Source organism: Morus notabilis, unplaced genomic scaffold, assembly GCF_000414095.1.
Source record: "Morus notabilis unplaced genomic scaffold, ASM41409v2 Scaffold1154, whole genome shotgun sequence".
Taxonomy (NCBI): Eukaryota; Viridiplantae; Streptophyta; class Magnoliopsida; order Rosales; family Moraceae; genus Morus; species Morus notabilis.
In genome coordinates, this window is record NW_010359557.1 from 416250 (window position 1) to 439927 (window position 23678).

General features: G+C 31.5%; 2 protein-coding genes across 3 annotated transcripts; both read left to right on the forward strand.

Annotated features, from left to right (window-relative positions):
• Positions 1 to 358: 358 nt before the first annotated feature.
• On the forward strand, positions 359 to 2614 carry LOC21399318 (feruloyl CoA ortho-hydroxylase 1). The gene is made up of 3 exons (XM_010094751.1): positions 359 to 861; positions 1565 to 1910; positions 2372 to 2614. The coding sequence occupies exons 1-3, from the start codon at positions 359 to 361 to the stop codon at positions 2612 to 2614; spliced, it is 1092 nt and encodes a 363-aa protein (XP_010093053.1).
• Positions 2615 to 6166: 3552 nt separating this feature from the next.
• LOC21399319 (molybdenum cofactor sulfurase) lies at positions 6167 to 15084 on the forward strand. Of its 2 annotated transcripts, none has more exons than XM_024163373.1 (22): positions 6167 to 6340; positions 6495 to 6593; positions 6757 to 6815; positions 7149 to 7309; positions 7487 to 7635; positions 7850 to 7976; positions 8838 to 8940; positions 9043 to 9088; positions 9569 to 9607; positions 9685 to 9841; positions 10016 to 10118; positions 10324 to 10440; positions 10682 to 10759; positions 10855 to 10956; positions 11185 to 11260; positions 11753 to 11863; positions 12197 to 12261; positions 12471 to 12613; positions 13136 to 13368; positions 13784 to 13923; positions 14270 to 14380; positions 14500 to 15084. In XM_024163373.1, exons 1-22 carry the CDS (start codon positions 6229 to 6231, stop codon positions 14605 to 14607), a joined length of 2439 nt encoding a protein of 812 aa, XP_024019141.1. In that variant the 5' UTR covers positions 6167 to 6228; the 3' UTR covers positions 14608 to 15084. The 2 variants fall into 2 exon arrangements, with proteins under 2 accessions (XP_024019141.1, XP_024019142.1); XM_024163374.1 differs by having other exon boundaries at positions 13787 to 13923.
• Positions 15085 to 23678: the final 8594 nt, after the last annotated feature.

The following is a 23678-nucleotide window of genomic DNA, read 5'->3' on the forward strand; positions in this document are numbered from 1 at the left end:
TATACATATATATACATATGTGTGTGGTCAAAAAGGTTCAAAGCCATCATGAAGCTTGCCTTTTGAGAAGGTATAGAACATGAACTTTGAAATAATATAATCAATCATAATCTCTAGAATCTATGGTAGTTGGGTGCTCGCAAAATCACGCTGCTTCAGATGTCAAAACCCAAGTCACGCTCGCTAAATATTGCACTATATATATTCCATCATCTTGGCCAAGCAATTCTCACTATGACATGCAATACAAAATATTACAAAAGGTTTTCTCTTAATTAATTTTCCTCATGTACTTTGTTTCATTCTAAACCAAAACATATTACATTCACCGAGCATTATTTTCCATCAGAGAGACTAAATGGCTCCGAGTACTTTCGACGACGGAAACTCTCTCTTCAACTTCGTCGTCCGCGACGGATACGGCGTGAAAGGCCTCGTCGACCTAGGCGTTTCAAATGTGCCGGAGCGGTACGTGCAGCCGCCGAAGGAGCGGATAGAGAAGTCAAGTGCCAAGTCTCTCGAGGCTTCACCGGTCGATCTGTCGAAATTGGACGGCCCTGATCACGACAACGTGGCAGCGGAGATTGTCCGCGCCGCGGAGAGTCTAGGGTTCTTCCAGGTAGTCAACCACGGCGTGCCTTTGGAGCTCCTCGCGTCGCTTAAAGCGGCTGCGTTTCGGTTTTTTGAGCAGAAGCCGGAGAATAAGGCGCTTTTCCGAAAAGGCGCAAGCCCTAGCCCTAACGTGAAGTATGGGACAAGCTTTGCACCGGAGAAAGAGAAGGCCTTAGAGTGGAAGGACTATATCAGTATGGTTTATACCACTGATGATGATGCTCTTAAATTTTGGCCTGAAATTTGCAAGTAAGTTTTTTCATTTTTCATTTTTTTTTTCCCTCTTAACTTTATACTTTTCTTGACATTTATTTCTAGATCATATGCTTGACTAGAATAACTACATTTATACATGATCTTATTTACGTAGTGTCTTCACTCATCCATTGATCGCATATAACCATTTTTCTTTCAAACTGACATATATTTTATCCACCATGTCACTTGTCAAATAATAGTGGCAGACTATCTCAAATGTTAATACCTTTTTGTCATTTTTGTCATGGGAATTTTTTGTGCCATATGTGTGATGAATCATAAATCGATGATGCACATGTACAAAAGTGACATAATAAATAGCAAAAAGTTGATTTAACACGCAATTAAGAATAAGATAATGGAACTAGTTTGTAAGCATTTATGCGGGGCACATTAATCTTTGTTGTATGCAAAATAAAGCAAGTGCATGCTTCTCGAAAATAACACAAGCAAATTATAAAGGTTCGTTTATTTCACCGATTCGAGGTTAGAATTCGAGTTATGCTACAGTAAAAAACTCTCAGAAACAGTCACATCTAACTTTTTTGCTACAGTAAAAAAACTCTCACATAAAGTTACATCTAAACTCTAATTAAAAACTCGAATCAACAAACTAAACAGGCCCAAAGAAAGTGACGCGTATGTGCTGACAGTTTGCCTATTAATTATATTATTTTATACTATATATTTGTAGGGAAGTTTCTCTTGAGTATCTAAAGACATCACTAGACATGGTGAAGAGACTACTCAAAGTTCTAATTTCCAACCTTAAAATGACGGTGGAGGACTCAGAAATTGAAGCTCTCATCGGTCTCAAAATGGTTAACATGAATTTCTATCCGGCGTGCCCTAATCCTGACCTCACCGTCGGCGTGGGCCGCCACTCCGACATGGGCACCCTGACTGTGTTACTTCAAGATGGAATTGGTGGTCTGTACGTTAAAGTTGAAGAAGACATGGATGCTGTGAAGAAAGGAGAGTGGATAGAGATTCCTCCTATCTCCGGTGCTTTAGTTATCAATGTTGGTGACACTTTGCAGGTTAATACATAATTAGTTGACCTATCCAGTTATGATAAAAAAAATGACTTCCATGTATCATATATGCATGTCACAGATTATATATAAATTAATTAAGCGTCCAATTAAAGCCTTAAAAAATTTCAAAGAAAAATATTTTTGGTGGGGTATATATCTAGAAAAAGAAATACCACTTTTTAGACCATCAAATTTTTAGAGTGCGTTTGATTGGTGTATTCATGTCATGATTTGAACCATGATTCGTAGTTTGTTATAGTATTTTTCTTAAAAAAATACACGTAAATCGAGAATAATTTTAAATCATAATTTTAAATTTATGAACTAAACGTCCACTAATATGTTCCGTCTATTTTATATATTTTTTTATTTTGACATAATATGACATTAAAAACACGCATAACGATAAAGATTTCCTAACGTAATAATTCTACTTCTGATCTATATATGTGATTTGTTATCAGATACTGAGCAATGGAAGGTACAAAAGTGCTGAACACAGGGTGCGTACGACAAGTACACAATCGAGAGTGTCAATCCCAATATTCACAATCCCAAAACCAATTCAGAAGATTGGACCACTGCCTCAGGTGGTGCAGAGCGATGGAGTTGCTCACTACAGGGAGGTTGTGTTTGGAGATTACATGAACAACTTCTTTGGAAATGCACATGATGGAAAGAAGTCTCTTGATTTTGCCAAGATATAGACAATTCATTAAATTATAATCTTGTGCTTTTAATTACCTAGCTCGCCTCTATAGCCTTATATACACACACACACATATATATATATATATATATATATATATATATCATCTCTCATGCGTGTTCTTGTGCTTTTAATTACCTAGCTCGCCTCTATAGCCTTATATACACACACACACATATATATATATATATATATATATATATATATATCATCTCTCATGAGTACCCATATGCATGGCATATCCTTTGTGTTAATCTCTTTTGTCTAGCTAGTAATTTACTTTGTTTGGTGGTTGGTCTCTATATATCGTGATGAAGAAAGCTTATAATTCATTATAATGTAACTTGAGGTTTGTCTTTTGCTGCTAGTTGTTGCAATAAACTTTTTTCTTTTTTTAGTTGAAAGTCTGATCGAGTGAAGAAACGACATCAACTGTATAGACCACAAAAGCTCTTTGTCAAGCAAAATTTATAGCGAAACGATAATTTCCATAGCCTTAAAAAACGACAATAATTCCTTGAATATCCTTTCTAAAAGACTATACTCTCAAATAGTCACGTTGACTTAGAATAATAATATAAAAAAAAAAACTTAAGAAACGACGATAACTTTAATAAACGACAATAAAAATCATATATATAATTATGTTATGAATTTCCTCATCATACAGTGCGTTTATTACAATAGGATACTGTAGACTTTTCACACGTACGACTATCTTTTTTATTAAGAGGATGTTTGGTAGAGGGATTCGTTCCCTGATTCAAATCGTGATTCGTTACAATATTTTTTTTTCACAAAAAATACACATAAATTAAAAATAATTCGAATCACATAATTTAAATCTTCTAATCAAACGTCATCTAAATATATTTGGTAACGGGAATAAGGGAGGCTAATGACGATAGTTATATATACAATGGTCTATGAGACAATAAAAATCATATATATAATTATGTTATGAATTTCCTCATCATACAGTGCGTTTATTACAATAGGATACTGTAGACTTTTCACACGTACGACTATCTTTTTTACTAAGAGGATGTTTGGTAGAGGAATTCGTTCCTTGATTCAAATCATGATTCGTGATTCGTTACAGTATTTTTTCTCACAAAAAGTACACATAAATAAAAAATAATTCGAATCACATAATTTGAATCTTCTAATCAAACGTCATCTAAATATATTTGGTAACGGGAATAAGGGAGGCTAATGACGATAGTTATATATACAATGGTCTATGATAATCGTATATATGTATACGTAATGCAAAGGGAAAAGGAAAAAAAAAAATGTAAACTTGCACAACTTTCTCTCTCTCTGACAATCAATACTTTGTCTCTTTCTCCTTTTATATATTCTGAGATTGAGAAAAGAAATTTGCTTTCTCTAGGTGGTGCTTACGTACAAGCTAAAAAAACTTTGAATGATATCATGATCAGACCTATTCTTGTAGCTGAGAGCGTGGTTGCAAAACCATGCTTTTTCGAATGCGTGAAAGCCAATTTTTATGCTCGTTTTCGGGTTCCCGATAATTTAAATTAGAGTAATTTTAATTATAATTTTAAAATTATAATTATAATTTATGATTTTAAGTTTAAATTATGATTCTGAAATTATTATTTAGAATCAGGGGTTTGAATCACCTTAATCAAGAGAGGAGTAGTTTTAACGTTTGGTTCATGGATTAGAATCATGAGATTAAAACTATTTTCGATTTACGTGTATTTTTTATGATAGAAAATATTGTAGCAAACCATGAACCATGATTCAAATCATTGTATGAATCTCCTTACCAAACACAAGTGATTCTGGTTTAAAACATCATATCAGACTCTGAATTATGATTCAGAATTATCCAAACTAAACAGTAATTATGAATCATGATTCAGAATCACTGTAAACAAACACTGATTCTAAACAAGAATCTATAATCATAATTCTGGATCTATCTACCAAACGCCCCCTCAGTGTTTTTACGTACACAATCCATACATTGATCTGAAGATTTTTTTTTAAATAAAAATGGAGTTAATATCAAGCAATAGCCATTTTGACACATACAATGTTTAAAATACAGTGATGAACCACTTCCAATCAATAGTCTAAAGAGAAAACAAATTCTACCAGTATGTGGGCCGCTTTATTGCAAGTTCGAGCAACAAAACAACAGGAACCACCACCAACATTGTAAAGAAACATCCTAATATTAGCTAGAATTGGCTTTTCAACCACTAAAGTGGTTGGATTATTAACATATTAGACCACCGAAGAGGAATCACACTCCGCACTGGAAACGAAAAGGCCGCTAGTTATTTATATATTTAGATCTCGTTTATTTCATCGATTCGAGTTTTGTTATAATAAAAAACTCTCAAAAACAGTCACATTTAATTTTTTTATTACAGTAAAAAGTTTTCATATAAAATCACATCTCAATTAGAATTAAAAATTTAAATCAACAAACTAAATGGGTCATTAATATTGAATAGTGTGACAATATTTATATTTAACATGTTGTTTTTATTTATATTCCAACGGATAATTTTATTTTAAATGTTAACGATGCGATTGTAAAGTAAATGTTGATGATCAATGCTATAGGTCGCACGATTAGCTACCGTGCATATTGAAATCGAACGGTCACGATCATGACATCTTGTTAGTAACAATCAATTGGCATTTAATTACATCTTTATCTATACGTTAAAAGGGATAAATTTATCAATTTAGAGATCAAAAGCAGTTGTTAATTTAAAAATTAAGGGTGACAATTCGTGTTAGTATGTCGTATTTATGTCAACTTATTTATTAATTGTGTAAAAAAAAATTAATCTAAATATGATTTGTTTATTAAACGTGTCAAAAATATCAATCTAAACACATCTCATTTATTAATCGTGTTAACATGAATAACTCGTTTAAATTAATACATTAAATAAATAATTAATATAATAATGACTTATTTAATACGGTCAAGACAAGTTTAATATGTTTATTGGTCAATTTATCTTTTTTTTTAAGAAAAATGAATGAATTTTACCTATAAATATTAAAATTCATAGTATTTGTATTTAATGTGTCATATAAACTTTCATGTTATATCACATATCATTAGATTGTAAATGAGACATATAATTAATCGTGTCAATTTGTGTTAAGAAATCAACTCTAACCTAACTTATTTATTAATCGTATTAATCTTATCAACCTAATTATAATCTAAACTCATTTATAATAAATCAATTAACTTCACACAAATTTTAAATCGTGTTATCATGTCCCTCGTCCGGATTATCGACCCAACTAAAAACTCCACGAATTTACACTTTCCAGAACAATATCCAAGTTTTTTATTTTTTATTTTTTTATCTATATCATCGTAAGACATAAATATCCCTCAATAAAAATGCTATGCCGTTTTATTCTTCTGAAACGACATGATTGTTCGACAACGTGTTTACACACGAACTGACAAAACGACCAGTATCTTTAACTATAAAATGAAACGACCTTGCATTTTCTTTTTCAGCCGTTTAAAGAAAGTTCTTCCCTTTCACCTTTTACGCTCGCCCACTCTGCAAAGCAAACTCTGATGGAAATTCAGCCATGAATGAAGACAAGGAAGCTTTTCTCAAAGACAATGGCGGATCCTACGGCTACCCAAACGCTCCCAAAACCATCGACGAAATCCGAGCCACCGAATTCAAACGCATAGATGGTTAGTTTCAAATGTTTTTTTTTTCCTTCTAATTTTTGTTATCATCTTCCTTTGATTCCGAGAAATTAAGCTATTTTTGCTTCGTTTCATTGCTCAAAGTCTTGTTTTTTGATTTAAAGGATCGATTTTTTTTTTTTGTTCGGAAATGGCTTAGGTCTTGTGTATTTGGATCACGCTGGAGCGACTTTGTATTCTGAATTGCAGATGGAAGCAATCTTTAAGGATTTAGCGAGCAATGTCTATGGGAATCCTCGTATCCTGTTACGTTGAATCTTAGTCTTATTGTCGAACTAGATAGATTTTTGTCACTTTTAACTTGCTTAATACAATCTTTGTCTTTAAGAATTGGGTTTTCTATTTTGATTTCTTTTGAATCAATTCTTCTTTTAAAATGGTGGTCCTTAATTGAAGTATAGATAGCCAAAGTGATTCCAGCTCTGCCACTTGTGATATAATAAGGGAAGCCCGCCAACAGGTAACACTTGTCTTTGAATTTTTGGTATTAATTCTCAAAAATTTTATGATTATTCCTAGTCTACAGATTATTTTCAACATAATTTTTTAGTGTTTGAAAACAATGATTGTTATGATGTTTCATGTTGAAGGGTCAAATTGGAAGTCCTTAAAGTCCCCCTTTTTTTTTTTGGTAAATCTAATTTTTTTCATTTTTGTTGCTTGCTTCGATGTCTACTTTTTAAAGCAGAATAATCCCAAACTAAAAGTAGAATGGAAACTTGGTGCGTAGTAATTGTTGTTGCTTGTATTGTCTGTGGCTTATTGATAGGATTCTTGTTTTGCTTTCATATAGGTTCTTGACTATTTCAAAGCTTCCCCAAAAGACTACAAATGCATATTCACTTCTGGGGCAACTGCGGCATTGAAGTTGGTAGGTGAGGCTTTTCCATGGAGTAGTGAAAGTTGTTTTACATACACAATAGAGAATCACAACAGTGTTCTTGGAATAAGAGAGTATCCTGTACAATATTGTGATTATTATTGTTATATAAATTTGCGGGAAGTAATGTCGTGATTAATTTGGCATCATATTGATGTAGATAACTTTTTTGATGTTCTGTGTCTGGAGTATCCTCTCTCCTTGTAGTTTCATTTTCCTGTCATGACTTTGTTACCCTTAATAAGCCTTAGATACGCTCTCAGTCAAGGAGCTGCAGCTCTTGCAATCGATATTGAAGAGTCTGTGCATGTATCCAATGGCACAGTCGCGTCTATGAGAGTTTCACAGCATCAGGTACAGAGGAGAAATGATGCCAAACCCCTTCAGCATGAGCCAAAAGGTAAATCCTGGTGGACATATCTTATAGCGCATGAAATTTTTTGGTCCTTATAATTGATGATAATAGTTTAATCATTCCATTATTAGTCACGTGTGGCTAATTCTCTGAAATTGCACAAGGACCGCTTAATTTTGCTGTTGGGAAATTTGTTTGTGCTTTTCACAATCCTAATAAATTACACAACTAGTTTCACAACATATTTTACCTTATGCAGGTGATGCATATAACTTGTTTGCCTTCCCATCAGAGTGCAATTTCTCTGGCTTGAGATTCAATCTTGATTTGGTGAAGATGATAAAGGAAGATTCTGCAAGAATTTTGGAAGGCTCTCCATTTTGCAAGTAAATAATCCATACAAGTTACTTTACAAGCTAGTTAATTTAGGATCCTCTTTGTCATTGACGTACAGACATTGTTTTTAAAATCACTTCAGGCTTATGTAGAAGCTTCACCTTAAAGCTTTCTCATTGTTTTTGTGCCTTTGGGGTCTTTCAGACTGAACTCAGAATTTTGAAAAGAAGAGAGGGAAAAAAAGAAGAGAGAAGATAAGGGAAAAAAATGTAGATGGGCTTCTTATAATGCTAAAGATGGAGAGGAAACGAAGAAAGAGGAGAAAAAGATGGAGGAGATAGAAACTTTGGTAAGCTCTGTGCTGCTCATGCATGGGTAAGCTTTGACGAGCTTATTAAAAGATTCTTTCTCCTTCACGTTTCTTCTCTTCTTCTTTTATCCGTCTACTTCTTCTTTAATGGCTCTGTAATGCACGAGCATAAGCTCATTTACGTTCCTCGTCTTACCTTTCTTTAATTCTTTTTTTCCTCATTTCCTATTCAAAACCAAAGCTTAAGCCACAAATACTCCACATTCCAAGCCTCAGTGATTATGACTGAGAAGACCGGCATTTATTTGACTTAAGATGGTTGATGCTTATACTAGACATAATACTCTTCTAGCCTTATATGTGAACCACTTAAAGGTCTCTTGTCTACGCCTTTGGTTTCTATTGTTTGCTTTTGCGTTCCTCTTCTTTTGGGGAAAAAATGGAGAGATGGGAGCTACTATGCATACATGTTTTTACATGCACGTGTCTGCATTTTCTGCCTAGTTAGACTATATATATTCATCACCTGAGTCTTCTTCTTTCTTCCTTCCTTCTCGCTTTCCCCTCTTCCCCTGTTGCTCACTTCTTATATCACAAATAGTGGGCACTGGATGGTCTTGATTGATGCTGCGAAGGGATCAGCAACGGAGCCACCAGATTTATCCCTGTATCCAGCAGATTTTGTTGTCATATCTTTCTATAAGGTACATTGTATGAACTTCTGGATTTATAACTAGCATGTTGTTTACATTGAATTGGATTGACATTCTTTGTTCTTGTTTTTGTTTATTTGTTTTGTTGATAAGCTATTTGGCTATCCAACTGGACTCGGAGCTCTCATTGTCCGAAATGGTAAGCAATATACTTCGAAATAATTGATATCTTATTGCATCACCATATGATGGTGGTGTTAAACTACGTATTGCAATCAGCGAATCACCCTTTTGGTATGGTACTATAGGCAGGTACTCTGAGTTTATTCTTTTCAAATCGTAAATTTCTCTTGAAGCTTATCTACGCATGAAAAGTTGCTCTAGGACTTTGTTGATGATAATTGCATTAATTTTCTATTGAAATTTTTCAGTCTACTTGCTTCATATTTGCTTGTGATGTCTCTTCCTTTCTTTTTACCTTTTTTCTATTTGTTTCGGGTATAGTTATTACCATTTCTATTGAAGATTTAACTGATCTTCTGCTAATACAGTCTCTTAAATCTTTAATGTGATATTTCTTATTGGACATTAGAACAGTGCAATTTCTTATAGGACATTAGAGCAATTTATTGATCATATGCTTTTGCATGATCTAAACATTTCATCATTTAAATCGCAGATGCTGCCAATATATTGAAGAAGACTTACTTTAGTGGAGGTTGGCTCCTACATTATCTTATTCTCAATTAGTACTTTAGTTTAGTTACTGAATTTTTAACCATGATAACATTACAGGCACAGTTGCTGCATCAATCGCTGATATTGATTTTGTTAAAAGAAGAAAAGGTGTTGAAGAGCTGTTTGAGGATGGGACCATTTCATTTCTAAGCATTGCATCTATTTCTCATGGGTTTAAAGTTCTCAATTCTTTAACTGCATCTGCAATAACTCAGTAAGTTATAATTTATTAGTTAACCTTCTCATATCGTATATGATGTTTCGATGGTATTTTATTGTATGTATATATATATTTATGTCTATACTACATACATATGATATTTTCCAAATCACACAATTTATACATGTATATGTGTTTTCCAAATCATAATAAGTTTTCTCTTTCAAGGCATACAAGATCACTTGCAGTGTATGTGAGAAAGGTGCTTTTGTCCTTACGGCATGAAAATGGAGCTAGTGTTTGCACACTTTATGGAGCTGAAGCTTCCAAGGTCATTTTAAACTAACCACTTTTTGCATATATCTTGTTCTGTATGTTTTTGCATGTTATGTATAATTTTCTTGTTTGGTAATTGACAAGTCAATATAGTAAGTTACTATTTCATAAGTACTGTTTTCTCATGCTTCTTTTCTCATCCTTCCTTCTGTGTTGTAAAGGAAACAAATTTGACATATGTTGTAACCATCATCTGTCAGGTATTATGTCATGACTTTGGTCCTATTGTCTCATTCAACTTGAAAAGGCCAGATGGTTCTTGGTATGGATATCGCGAAGTGGAAAAACTGGCATCTTTGTCAGGAATTCAGTTACGGGTATATTTCAGAAATTTCTTACTTGCATTCATGTTATAGTTTACAATTTTCAACTTTATTGGCATTGTTTTAATTGTTTTATTTTTTTGATGCTTTTGTTCTCAATTTTGCATGTAACCCCTAGTTGTACTAATAAAGATCTGCTTCTTCATGAGCTAGGGATGGTAGAAAAATCAGGGTATTTAACTTCATTTTTGAAAGAATGCTGACAGTGTAATTTTTACCCTGCTTTTCTGAATAGACAGGATGTTTTTGCAACCCTGGTGCATGTGCAAAATATCTTGGATTGTCTCACATGGATCTTCTTTCAAATGTTGAGGTGATTGTTGTTTTATTTTCATCAACAACTTTCATTCTATTTGAATATTTTATAAAATGGAATTACGCTGTTGACAATTGAACTTTCCTTATTAGGCTGGCCACGTTTGCTGGGATGATAATGATGTCATTAACGGGAAACCAACTGGAGCTGTGAGAGTATCCTTTGGTTACATGTCGATATATGAAGATGCCAAGGTAGGCTACTACAGTTCTATATTTGAGCTGTTGTGATATTTTAGGTAAATATGTGAGCAAAAGTTAGAGCTTGGATTTTCAAATTCTTTTAGCCTTCTTGCTCATTCTACATTATAGGTTGAAATGGATAAACAGCTTAATAATGAATATATCAAAGGGTTGATTCTTTTGACAATTCCAATATTCCATATCCATCTAATTTTTCTCTTCTTCTAATAAATGTTGCAGAAATTTGTCGATTTCATAACAAGGTCCTTTGTAGCATTACTAGATCAAACTCCAACCTTTTATAAGTTCAAGCAAGGTCCATTCCCTTTCCAGATGAAGGTTATTTATGTGCTGCCTCGTGCTCTAATATGGATGAGTTGAAATTTAGTCCAAATTGCATAGCATTAAACATTCTTTACCTTTTGTTCAATGTTTTTCTTTCCTTTCTTTTTACCTTGATGTTATGTTACAAAATGTTATAATTCAATCCATTAGTGCAAAATATTCTGCTGGAGTTTCTATTTTGTAATGGTTATAGGATTTAATTACACTTCACAACCTTATCTTTGGTTCCTCAAGGCGAGGCTTACTAGTATAGGTAAGTCTTACAGTCACATAGGGACAAACAGAAAAAGGAAAGGAGAAAGTTCCAACGTGTATGTCAACATGAACGCAGTCCGTTCTGCTTTAGTTTCGTATACGTAGATCTTTCAATCATTTCACATTTAACTGGCATAGGTTTTCTACATCAATAATGTGGATTCTATCTCCTTAATAATGTTGTAATGTTGTAGTTTCATTGTCGTAGGTGATCACGCCATACCTTCAACTGTGCCAGTAAACCTGAAATGCATTGTTGTCTACCCGATAAAATCATGTGCAGGATTCAGCGCACAAAGTTGGCCTCTAAGCAGAACAGGTAGCTTTACTCTCCATATGTTTGTTATTTTCATCTTGCACAGAGCAAAGCAACACCTTGCAATGACCTTGCAACCTGAAGTAAAGGAAGAACTCAAAATTGTGTAGTGCTGTTAACATTAAACTTTGAAGAGTTAAAAAAAAAAAAAAAAGCAAAGAAGAAAGAGAGAGAAGGATTCACGCTAAAGAATCAAATCAAATGGGAATGCTTTGTCTAAGTGAAGAGATTGGATTTTAAGTGCATTTATATACACCTTTTAAGTTAACAGCGTCAAGTTTCTTTGAGAAAAGAATTGAGCAATGGTTTTTCAACTATATGGTATATTTTGAGCAGGTCTACAGTATGACCGTGAGTGGGTACTCACAAGCCTAACTGGAGAACTTCTTACGCAGAAGAAGGTGAACTCTTATTTCCTTTGAGCACGTCCTTGGTTACACTTCAATACAAATGCGCACATGTTACAAGAGGGGTTTATAGTATTATGTGCTTGAATGCCATATGTGGGATGGTTCACTTTTATTTTCTGCTCTAGCCATGTGCTTAAGACATTTTAGTTTATTAGCAATATGTTGTATCGTGTTTTAATTTATTGGAACTTGGTTTATAGGTCCCCGAAATGTGCTTTATAAGTACTTGTGTCGACCTCAAGCTAGGAATATTGTTTGTCGAATCACCACGCTGTAATGTGAGACTATCAATAAATCTCATCTCAGATTGTCAGATAGAAGAAATTAATATACATGGCCGGAGGTAAGACACAATAAGTTTGCTTGACACATGCTTGTTCTGTTTGCCGGTTATTAGTCAACGGATATGGCCCTCGTAAATCAGTTGCCATGTGGTGGTCTCAAAATTTCAGTGAACTAATATGGGATAGATAGGCTTATTAATGCTAACTTTGGTTGCAGATGAGCAGCAAATGATAATGTTTTTTCATAATTAGTATCTTGGCCAACTTTAAATCACCTTTAAATATGAAAGAACTTTCTGTGTTTTTGGTCATTCAACATTTAAGATTTGTTCAGGTCTTGCCATATCTTATTGTTGCCGTGATTTAAACGTATTAAAAGATCCTTGGAATGCATGAGATGAAGTCAAGTTAACATCGGACTTTTTTCCTCTCACTCACATCACATAGACGCTCACAAATTTGTTGGAATTTTTGGAAAGAGCTCTAAATGCATTGAAAACTAAAATTGTTTTTATGATTCTCTCTAATTTTTATTTATCTGCATCTTTGTTCATTTGATCTTTATTTTGCTTTCTTATTAGATATGAAGTCCAGGGTTATGACGATGAAATCAACACTTGGTTTAGCAGTGCCATTGGGCGACCATGCACTTTGTCACGCTGTTTCAGTTCCAATCACAGCCTTTGCCTGAATAAGAACAATAGTACGGGCGTGTGCAGAGATGTGCGGGGTGTATTAAATTTTGCTAATGAAGCTCAGTTCTTATTAATATCTGAAGAAAGCGTAGCTGACCTCAACAACAGAATAAACATAAGTATGTTCTCATACTGTAGTACTTTCACATATAACTAGTAAACTTTTCATATCCAAATATGAAATAATCCTTTTCATATGAGCTGATGAGAATGGACTGCCTTGATTCCTAATAAACTTGCTAATTGGTGATTTATAAGGGAGAATATTAGATTGCATTATCTTTAATATTAATGTGAAAGATAGTCTAACAAAATTGAAATAGAGGATCCTAGAATCTCAATCAGTGAAACTAAACCATATAATTCAATTGATTTGAGGAAGGCCCAAATATAATGCATCCTTAGGGCAGCAATATGAAAGCTTAATGACAATAGAACACCAAAACTTGAAAATTATAGCTTTCATTTTAAAAGTTATCTCGGTCCTGGTTTATTTGAGTTCTGAGACTTGTGCCACTCATTAATTGATGACAGAAGATGTGCAAAAGGCTTCACAAGGAGCAGTTGCTCAAGTTAATCCAATGAGATTTCGGCCTAACCTTGTCATAGCTGGAGGTGAACCATATGCTGAAGATGAGTGGAGAAATCTTAGAATCGGGCGTAAATATTTTACTGTAAGTTCTTGTAATATAAACTGGCGATAATTTTTTTTAAAGACAGAATTTTACTAAAACCCACTCTGCTGTCTAGTTTTTCTTATCTTTTCCATTTGACAGTGACTTCTTGACTGATGTAGGCATTCATATTTCTTACACAACCTTGTTATAGCGGTTTAAAATACTGGAGATATGCACTAGTTATATCATAAATATCGAACCTTAAATGCTTGCATCCATCTTCATTCTTAGATGGGATACCTTCAACTGCAGTCGATCATTCCAATCAATAGTGTTTATGGCAAATCTGCACGTCTGCTGTTTCGGAAAATACATAAGTAACATATACTAGTTTCTTTTCCAGTCTTTAGGTGGATGCAACCGTTGCCAGATGATCAACATTGTTCATACAGGAGGACACGTGCAAAAGTCAAATGAGCCTTTGGCTACTCTAGCATCATATAGGAGGCTAAAGGTCAGCCATGATCGACTAATTGAGTTTGCGTTTTCACCATTACTAATTTCTTTTCTGCTTTGGTTGTTTTTTTCATTTCATTCTTCTTAACACCAAGCAAATTGATCGTTTCTGAGCAGGGGAAAATTTTGTTTGGGATACTTCTGAAATATGATAGGAGCGATGAAGGACAAGACAATGATATGTGGCTTCAAGTTGGAGAGGAAGTACATCCAAATTGTATTTAGCTTCAAGACTACCATATGAGCAGCCTTTCTGCATAGTCTGTTGATGGAAGAGATATTCCAAGGCTTTATAAATCAGTTAGGACTTAAGATAAACAATAGAGTCCTCGCAAATCTCCGGGAACAACCTTTATAGTTGTCGAGAAATCGGGTCACAAAATCGGCGGAGGAAACATACAGTTACTGGTCCTCTACAATACAGAGCAACTAAGTCCATTGTATACTCCTTCAAGGTTGCCACTTCCAAAAGAATGGGATGACATGACACAATGCACCACGCCCGGTGCAAGAAAATATGCACACTTACAGAAACTGTTTATATTTATGTAATGATAAAATATGTATACACATATATCGTTAACCATTTTGAAAAGCAAAGGATGAAACAGTTTGACGCACAATCTAGTATCAAATTTTACATGTAATCTTTTTTTTTTTTTAAGGTTTGATTTTCCACATTGGCTGGTAAACTTTGTTATAATAGGCGAATCATTTGCGATTATTTCTTAGGTTGGATGATGGATTACTTGATCTTTATTTAAATACAATTGACTAAGGTAGCTTTGCTCAAGTTATAAGAACTACAGGACAATTGATTTGGCCAAGGTTGCTTGCTTTTCTTAGAGTGGAAAAATGAAGGCCTTCCAGAATATAGTGGAAAACAAATGAATTTCTGGTGTTAGACATTTTCTTCTAACAGATGTACAATTCAGGATTTTTCAACTTCATTAGCAGAATCATAAGCGTTGTTTTCCCAGATTGGATGTCCTAAAGCCTAGTAAAAAATAAAAAATAAAAATAAAATAAAATCGAACTTTGTGACGATATACGTTTCTTGACTATAGACCTTTGACTTTCTGATCCAGTATTTGGGCAACTATTCTAGGCCTTCTCTTGGCTGAGTGACTTTCTAGATCTTTTGGCCAATAAGTTGTCATTTCTTTCGCATCACCTTTTTCATTTTTTTTTTGTTTTTTTTTTTACTAATAATATTAATTTATGACCGTTAAATTTATTAAAATTATATTAAAATTAAAAATATATATAAAAATAAATAATTTTTAATACGGATTTAACGACTGAAAAGTAAATAATTGTTTATAGTTTATTTTTTCTAATACTTCAAGAAAAACTCTCTTTTTTTTTTAAGTTTTTTTTGGATGTTATTATTAGTTTTCATTTACCTTGACAAATTTGTTTTAGAGGTTTGAAATTTTGATCTAGTCACGAGTATGAGAGCTACTGAATTATTGATTTGTCAAATGTCCCCGCTTTAGTAAAAACATGAAGGGAATACAATTCCTTCACATGTTGCAACAATTTGAAAAAGGGAAAATCTTTTACCTCACAAAAAGTTTCTCTTCAGCTAAGCCTATCCATGTAATTGAGATTAAATGCTTGAGATTTACGCTAAAATAGAATTGACATTTAACCTATACTAAAATGGACATAAACTATATTACATCAAAATAGGAAGAAACCAAGTACAAAAAAAAAAAAAAAAAAGAGAAGGTCAAGAAGAGCCCCTATCAAACATAATAATAGGTAGGAGAAAATGAGGAAGGGAAAGTAAGAAAGAGAATGAGAAGTAACCCAGAGTCTTATTTGTTTTATAAGTTTAAATTAGAAACTTTTGGTTCAAATTTTTTTTATTATTGCGTTTTCTCTAATAAAAGTTTTAAATTTCAAACTTATGAACCAAAGTCACTTTTAAAGTAACATCTTAATATAACATAAAACCAAACACTCTATTATGGGAGCTAAATAACCTTTTATGCAAGGAGTTAAAATAAAGAGAAAATTGCTGAATTTATTTTTAGAGTGCATGAGTCTAAATTTTTACCATTTACTAATAATAATATTAATCAAGAGTAAGGGATAAAAATATAAACCCATACATTCTAAAAAGTATTTGTCTCCTTTTTCTAAAAATAAATGACACAATTTTTCAGTAAGTTTATAAGTAGAAGTAAATATGAGACCCCATGGCAATTTAGTTGGTAAATTGGGATTTATTCGAATTTGCTTCCTAATCAAATTTGATAAATCCGAGATTTTCCGGATTTACTTTCATTAAACACCAAATTATGTACATTTTTGTTTACATAGTACGTATTAATTTTTTTGGTTAATGAATTCATTTTTTATCCTTACATCTTCATGCTAATTATTAATTATTGTGGTAAATAACGTTTTTTTAATTGAAAAAGGGATTAATAATGTCATCATGCCTCTACTAATAGAAGAAAAAGGATCATATTCATTTTTACTCGAAAGATGGACCATGTTATCACTTATGTCACCATGCCGAACAACGCATTGATCGGATAGAGATTTTAAAATGGGACTGTAGAGTATCAACTGAATCCTAAGCGCATTTTGAAAGAAAAAAGAAATACATCTTTGTTGTTGTGCCTATGCACTACAGGTGTGATTTAGTAGGCATTTAGTTCATAAATTCATAATCATAACTCAGAATTATTCTTGATTTACGTGTATTTTTTATAAAAAAAAAAATACTATAACGAACTACAAATTATGATTTAAATCATAACACGAATACACCAACTAAATGCGCAAAAAACGTATAATTATTTAATTAGCTACATTTTCCCCGCTGTATGTGTCCTAAGAAAATCAGTTTAGAACATATCAAACGAGACTTGTGGTTTCCAGCCGATGTCTCTAACCAAAAAGACCGTAAAGACCCAAACAAAGTCTTGCTGTTTACTTGATTGGTTCAAGACTGAAGCCAAGATATTATTAGATATCAATTTACTTGACCTGACTTTTACCTTTTGACTTGGTAATATACAGTTGAGTCAGCTATACGTACTTAATTATGTTTGCATTTATTTTCCTTTCAACACAACAAGAAATGTCTTTATTTCCTTGGTGACCTTGTTTATTTTGCACATTAATTACCCAAACATCAATTCGGGATATATATGGAAATTTTTTTTAGTATGCTTAGCGTACTGATAGGTCGTATTTTTTTAACTATTACATTTACGTGTTTTTTAATTTTTATGTGATTTTATACAGATTTAACGGATAAAAAATCTGACATATCAATACTAAAAAAAGTCCATATATATATTAGTTGAAATTGCTTGCGCATGCGTGAGATTCTGTAATAATGAATTAAAAATATATTTGTTAGAGTCTCATTCAGAAAAATAAAAAATATATATAATAAGACAAAAATGAAAAAAAAAATGAGGAAGAAAAAAGTGAGAGAGGAAAAAGACTTAAAAAAAAAAAAGTTACAAACGAAACGTTTATTAGTTGAACATGATTTTAAAAAAATTTAGATAGGGATACGTATGAAAAGAAATTATTTAACGGGAAAGTAAAAACAAATATATTTATGACGGTCAATTTAGAGAAAAAAAATGTATAATGAACTAAAATATATATATAAGAATGTAAAAAGAGTAGACAACAAAAATAAAGAAAAGAGGAAAAAGAATGATAGTTTAAAAATAAAAGGAAAAAAAATAAAAATAAAAAGTAGAAGAAAAATAAAAAAGCCCGACGAAACAGAGGAGGCAACGAAATACCTTCCCCAAAAAACCAATTGCCACTTAATATGTAATAGTGGATTATCTATGCGGTTGCACGGATAAAGAATTTAGTTTAGGTATTTGCCTTCAACTACTAACATAATGCATTATAAATAACTGAAATAAAGATAAACTTTTGTGTGGAACAAAATATAATATTACACTATCGAACAAACTATCATACATGAATCTTTTTTTTCTGTTTAAGAATACAATCCTGAGAAAATGCGCCAAATCTAGTACAATTAATCGAAATACAACCAAATTTCGTATGATTTAATGAATACATTTAATTGTTCTATAAACTCAAAAACCATTAATTATTATTTACATTACAATAATTACATAAGATACATGTTTTCCGTCAATACATAGTGAAAGACGATCTTCACTTTCTTCAATTATATAAGGAGGAAGAAACAACAGAAAGAAATAAATTGGAAAAATAAACGAATAAACATATAAATATAACAAAATGTAATACAGTATTAAAAAATATAATGAAGGAAATGAAACGTAAAACTATTTGTAATTTTTTATGAATAAACAGACATAATACATATATAAATAAATAATGCATATAAAAAATAGGTTCATGTATTGATATTCTATTGTTAGCAAGATATATAAAAAATAATTGAAAAATGATTCGACAATGTTATTGGCTGCCAACAAAATTACTACAGGATTTGAGTAAAACTTTATTGAAATTAAAAAAAAAAAAAAAAACAGAAACGGTAGGAGAAAGAAAACAGAGAAATAAGATTAGATTTAGATAAAGAAAGTAACGAAAAAAAAAAAACAAATAATGCTAATAAATTTAAAGATTTGGAAAAAAAATCAAAGAGAAAGAATAAGAGCAAAAAGACGACAACATAAAAGCAGAAGGAAACATTTAAACATAAACATTAATACCTTATTATAATCAGAAAAAAAAACCATTTAACACTTCTATTAATAAAATGAATCATAATATCCGTATGTAAAAAAAAAAAAAGATCTATAAATAACGAAGAACAGTTACAAATAAACAACAATAGTAAGAAATGAATTGAATGAAACAAAATTGTTAGGAAAACCATACAATAAGTATAATTAACAAACGACATAAGGTATCATATGAAAACAATAACATTCATATAAAGTAGTTACATCCGAATAGTAAGAATATAAGCTATAATAACATAACAATCGCAGTGTAAACAAACGAAAAACGAACAAAGTAAAAACTAATTACCGTTTGATTTAGTTTCTTTCCTTGGGTTTTTTTAACACCAACTAATTAAAAACTTTTAAGTTTTACTGTTTGATTTAACCTAAGTTCTTTAATTGACCTTGACAATATTTTTTTTATTAATAGAGACTGATCAACTTGGCTTGTTTTTTCTTTTTCTTCATTTTTTTTTTTTTTTGAAGTAAAACCACTTCTCCCATGTGTTCTTATGACCCCTGATACTTTGTAGCAAATATTTTATTATATGTTGCTTTTGTTTTTCCTATAAGTTTTATATAATTTATATGTGTCACTTTCATTTATATCCCATTCTTGATCTCCATGAGTATTTTATTTCTTACTTATCCCATTTGCTAACTATCATATTTTTCGGAACTAAACCATGAAGCTCATAAGAGCGTGGCTGCTAACAAAAGTCTACAAATGTTGCTCTCCACGTAATACTTATTATTATTATTATTATTATTATTTTAGTAACCACGTAATACTTATTATTAAAATATGTACATATAAATTTGTTAAGATTATAAATATCTTCGGAGTTCCTTTCAGTGAAAAAAAAAAACTTTATTATACATATTGGGAAAACCTTAATAATTAATTATTCCCATATTAAATTTCCATATGTCATAATTATTGTCATTACATAATTACAATCATGACAATTAATTCCCGTAAAAGGATTTGTATATATTTTTCCAAACAGCTAAAGTCAATGAAACTTTTCAACTCGATATATATTTGGATATCCTCTACTTTTTTATTCTCTTTCTAATCTTGTATTGTACGTATGAAATATTAATTATACTCACTAATGCAAGTTTTTAATCTTTGTTAATATGATCTTCCTTGTTGGTGAAAAATATAAGAAAAATCACTCGTTGAACTTGGTACCAAAAATAATATTGTTTTTTCTATTTCCACATCATGACATTTATTTCTAGGCTCAAGTTATGTTAATATTTTCTTTTGGTAAATACGAATTATATTAATATTGCATCTATAGGATTTTTACTTTTAGCTAATCCGTGACTATACGCAATGTGCTTTGTTAAACTTTAAAATAAGAGGATGAAAATTCGATTTTTTGCAACATATATATATATATGATTTCGATCTAGATATTGTGTTTAATTTTATGGGATTCAATCTCATCTAAAATTATAAGTTGATATTTGACTAATTTCATGTATAGTACTTACCTAAATTGATAATTGTAATCTCTTTTTTTTATGCAGCCATAATTTATAATTATATTACTAGTGAGGTTTGTCTTTTATTATCCATACAGAATGTAGGATGTGCTTCGTGTTTTGTTACATATATATTATATGGTCCGTATTATATATATATATATATAGATACTATTCTATCATATATATGATCGATATTAGTTGTTGGGACGCATGATTAGCACTATAATTCATAAGCTTCCAATTACCAAACGCGATGAAGTACTCATCAATTATATATTTAAAAATGTTGATTAAAAAAAAGGAGTGAATTAATTATTTAACTATCAAGTTCATGGTATATATTTTATACATACACACATGACATGCATGTATAGTATAATTTGTGTTTTTATTTTTATTTTTTTTATGTATAAATATACTATTGTGTGGAACACTCCGGCAAAGGGGATTTGGGGGATTAACCGATGATGGCTTTAGAGACTACTTCTAGATGGATGATTCTTAATTGTAATTACACATAATCGAATTAAGACTGATCCCTATTTCAACCGACAAAGGATCAAAACATCTTATATAATATATACTACATATAATATTATATACAATACATTAACCCAAATTAAGCTATCTTTGGTTAAGGGTAAAAGTCAGATCAAAGTTTCAATATAGTTTATTGGCGCCTCAAACTTATAGTTTGACAATATTTGCTTTCTTCGGACTGGAAATGGGAAAGGATCCATAAGAAAAGTCAAAAGTATTACATCCCAAAAAAAAAAAAAAAAGAATCATCAACAAATACAGGAAAGCAATAGACAATTCTAGAATTGCCCTTTTGTTAATATTGGTAATTATATACATACTACGGATTGCGATATAAACTCATGCAATACTTTCAAAATCACGTGGTTGGGGTGATGTGTGCCTTATTTCTTGTCGTTTCCTTAGCATTTAGTATATTGGACTTGAATCTTTTTCATTGTTTGTTGAAATTCAGAAGAAGACGAATGTTAACAAACGATTTTGTAGTCATTTTATCCCCCTCGTCACGGGAAGATAGAGAGAGAGAGAGAGAGAGGGGAGAGAGAGAGAGAGAGAGAGAGAGAGAGAGAGAGAGAGAGAGAGAGAGAGAGAGAGAGAGAGAGAGAGAGAGGAGAGATTGGATTAAAGTCATATATAACTTGAGTTTGACCAAGTGTTAACCATAATAAATTGGAGATGATATTCAACAAAAAGTTAAAAACAGCAGATTTATACTTTTCGTTAGCACTAATTTAAGGGCCTTGTATGTTTAGCAAACTTTTGACATCATGAAAAACAGCCTTTAAAGTTGTTTAGATGAAATTTAAGAAAAGGTAAGACTCAATTGGCTTCATGTGAAAAAGCTTCCACAAAATTAAACATGAGAAGTTATGTAGTTTTTTAGAGTTGCAAATAGTTTTTAATTTATATATTTGACCTTATATTTATAATTAGTTATGAAATGGAAATCTTATTTATGTATTAGAAAGATCTTTTAAGTTAAATATATATATATATATATGAAGGGGTTAAGTTAAAAACATATTAGCCAATAAATTGGTAATTGAACTGAGTAGTTTACTTCTCTTCTATGCCGATAAAGAAGAGAAGACCTAAAAGTCAGCCAAATTAATGAGCAAGTATAACAGTATATTACTGTATATGTAACAATTTATACCCATACTTGTCAATTCAAATGAAAGCAATTATGAAGAAAATTCATAGGAAAAAAGTTCAATTTAGGACATATACGAATACTCAATACGGAAATAGTAGAAAATAGATCAATATGAAAAGCTTAAGAAAGTATACAGGTTAACTTTTAGTTATACAAATTAATAGGTCATAACTTGTCAAGTTATGGTTCATAACCAGATAAGTTATGAACAAACTTGTCAAGTTATGGTTTATAACCAGACAAGTTATGAACAATAACTTGTCAAATTATGGTTCATAACCAGACAAATTATGGATAAAAACAGTAATTTGACCTATTTATTAACTTACGTAAATTATTGACCTATTAATTTTAATTCATCTCAAATCTTGGCTTATTTTCCTCTTTCTCCCTACTCAATATATGATATTATTGTCTAAAATCTCTTCTAAAACCGCAAAAATAAGTTATTGAGCACGAAACTTTTAATTTCTAAACTTTTTTCAAACAAAAGAAAACTATTTAATTTATTTATTTATGTTCTTGTAGCAAACAACACGCAACAATATATACTATATACTACCTTGTCGTTATATGGATTTATGGACCATTTGTGATTTGTGAATTCGTCTGCTCTAGCTAGCACTGCAAATCTTTTTGAATAAAATGGGTTGACTATTTCATTCGCTGTCCAGAGAATAATTAAGCTTTTATTTTTTTCTTTTTTGTTATCAATTATAGCATTTATGGGATTAGACACAACATTAATAGCCTGCATGTGCTTAGTCTTTGTAAACTAATGTCAAATACTCATTAAACTTGTACGGCAGCGAATTAACTGAAAATGCGTACTTCAAATAGTTTGTACATTATATCACATTACTTGAAAAATAAAAATACACTAATTTAAAAAAAAAAATTCTTTCTAAGTTCATCATATGACACGATATAATCACGGTTGGTTAAACACTCATAAATTATCCTTCTTTTATTAGCAAGTGTTTAAAATTTTACCACGTTAATTAATAATAAAAAATTACACTACCAATAAAAAAAAAAAATTTAAAAATTAATATAAGAGTTAAGATTAAAGTTGTTGTCCTCCGCATCATTCAAAATTAAATAGGGGATTCTTCTCATCTTCATAAGAATCAAATTCAAGTAATTCATGTGCTGTCTCAGCTTATCTTATCCCAGCTGGTCTCCACCTTTTTTTCAAGATGAAATGATCACAAATATTAGTACTATTCAACAATACAATATGAGTATATACATGTGATATGTACTATGTTATAAATTTATAATTAAAGCCACAAAAAAAGAGGACACTGATAATTCTGTGGCGTCTAAATCTACCTGGCTCGGAGTGTAGATTAATTTGTTGGCATGCCATGATTGGTCCA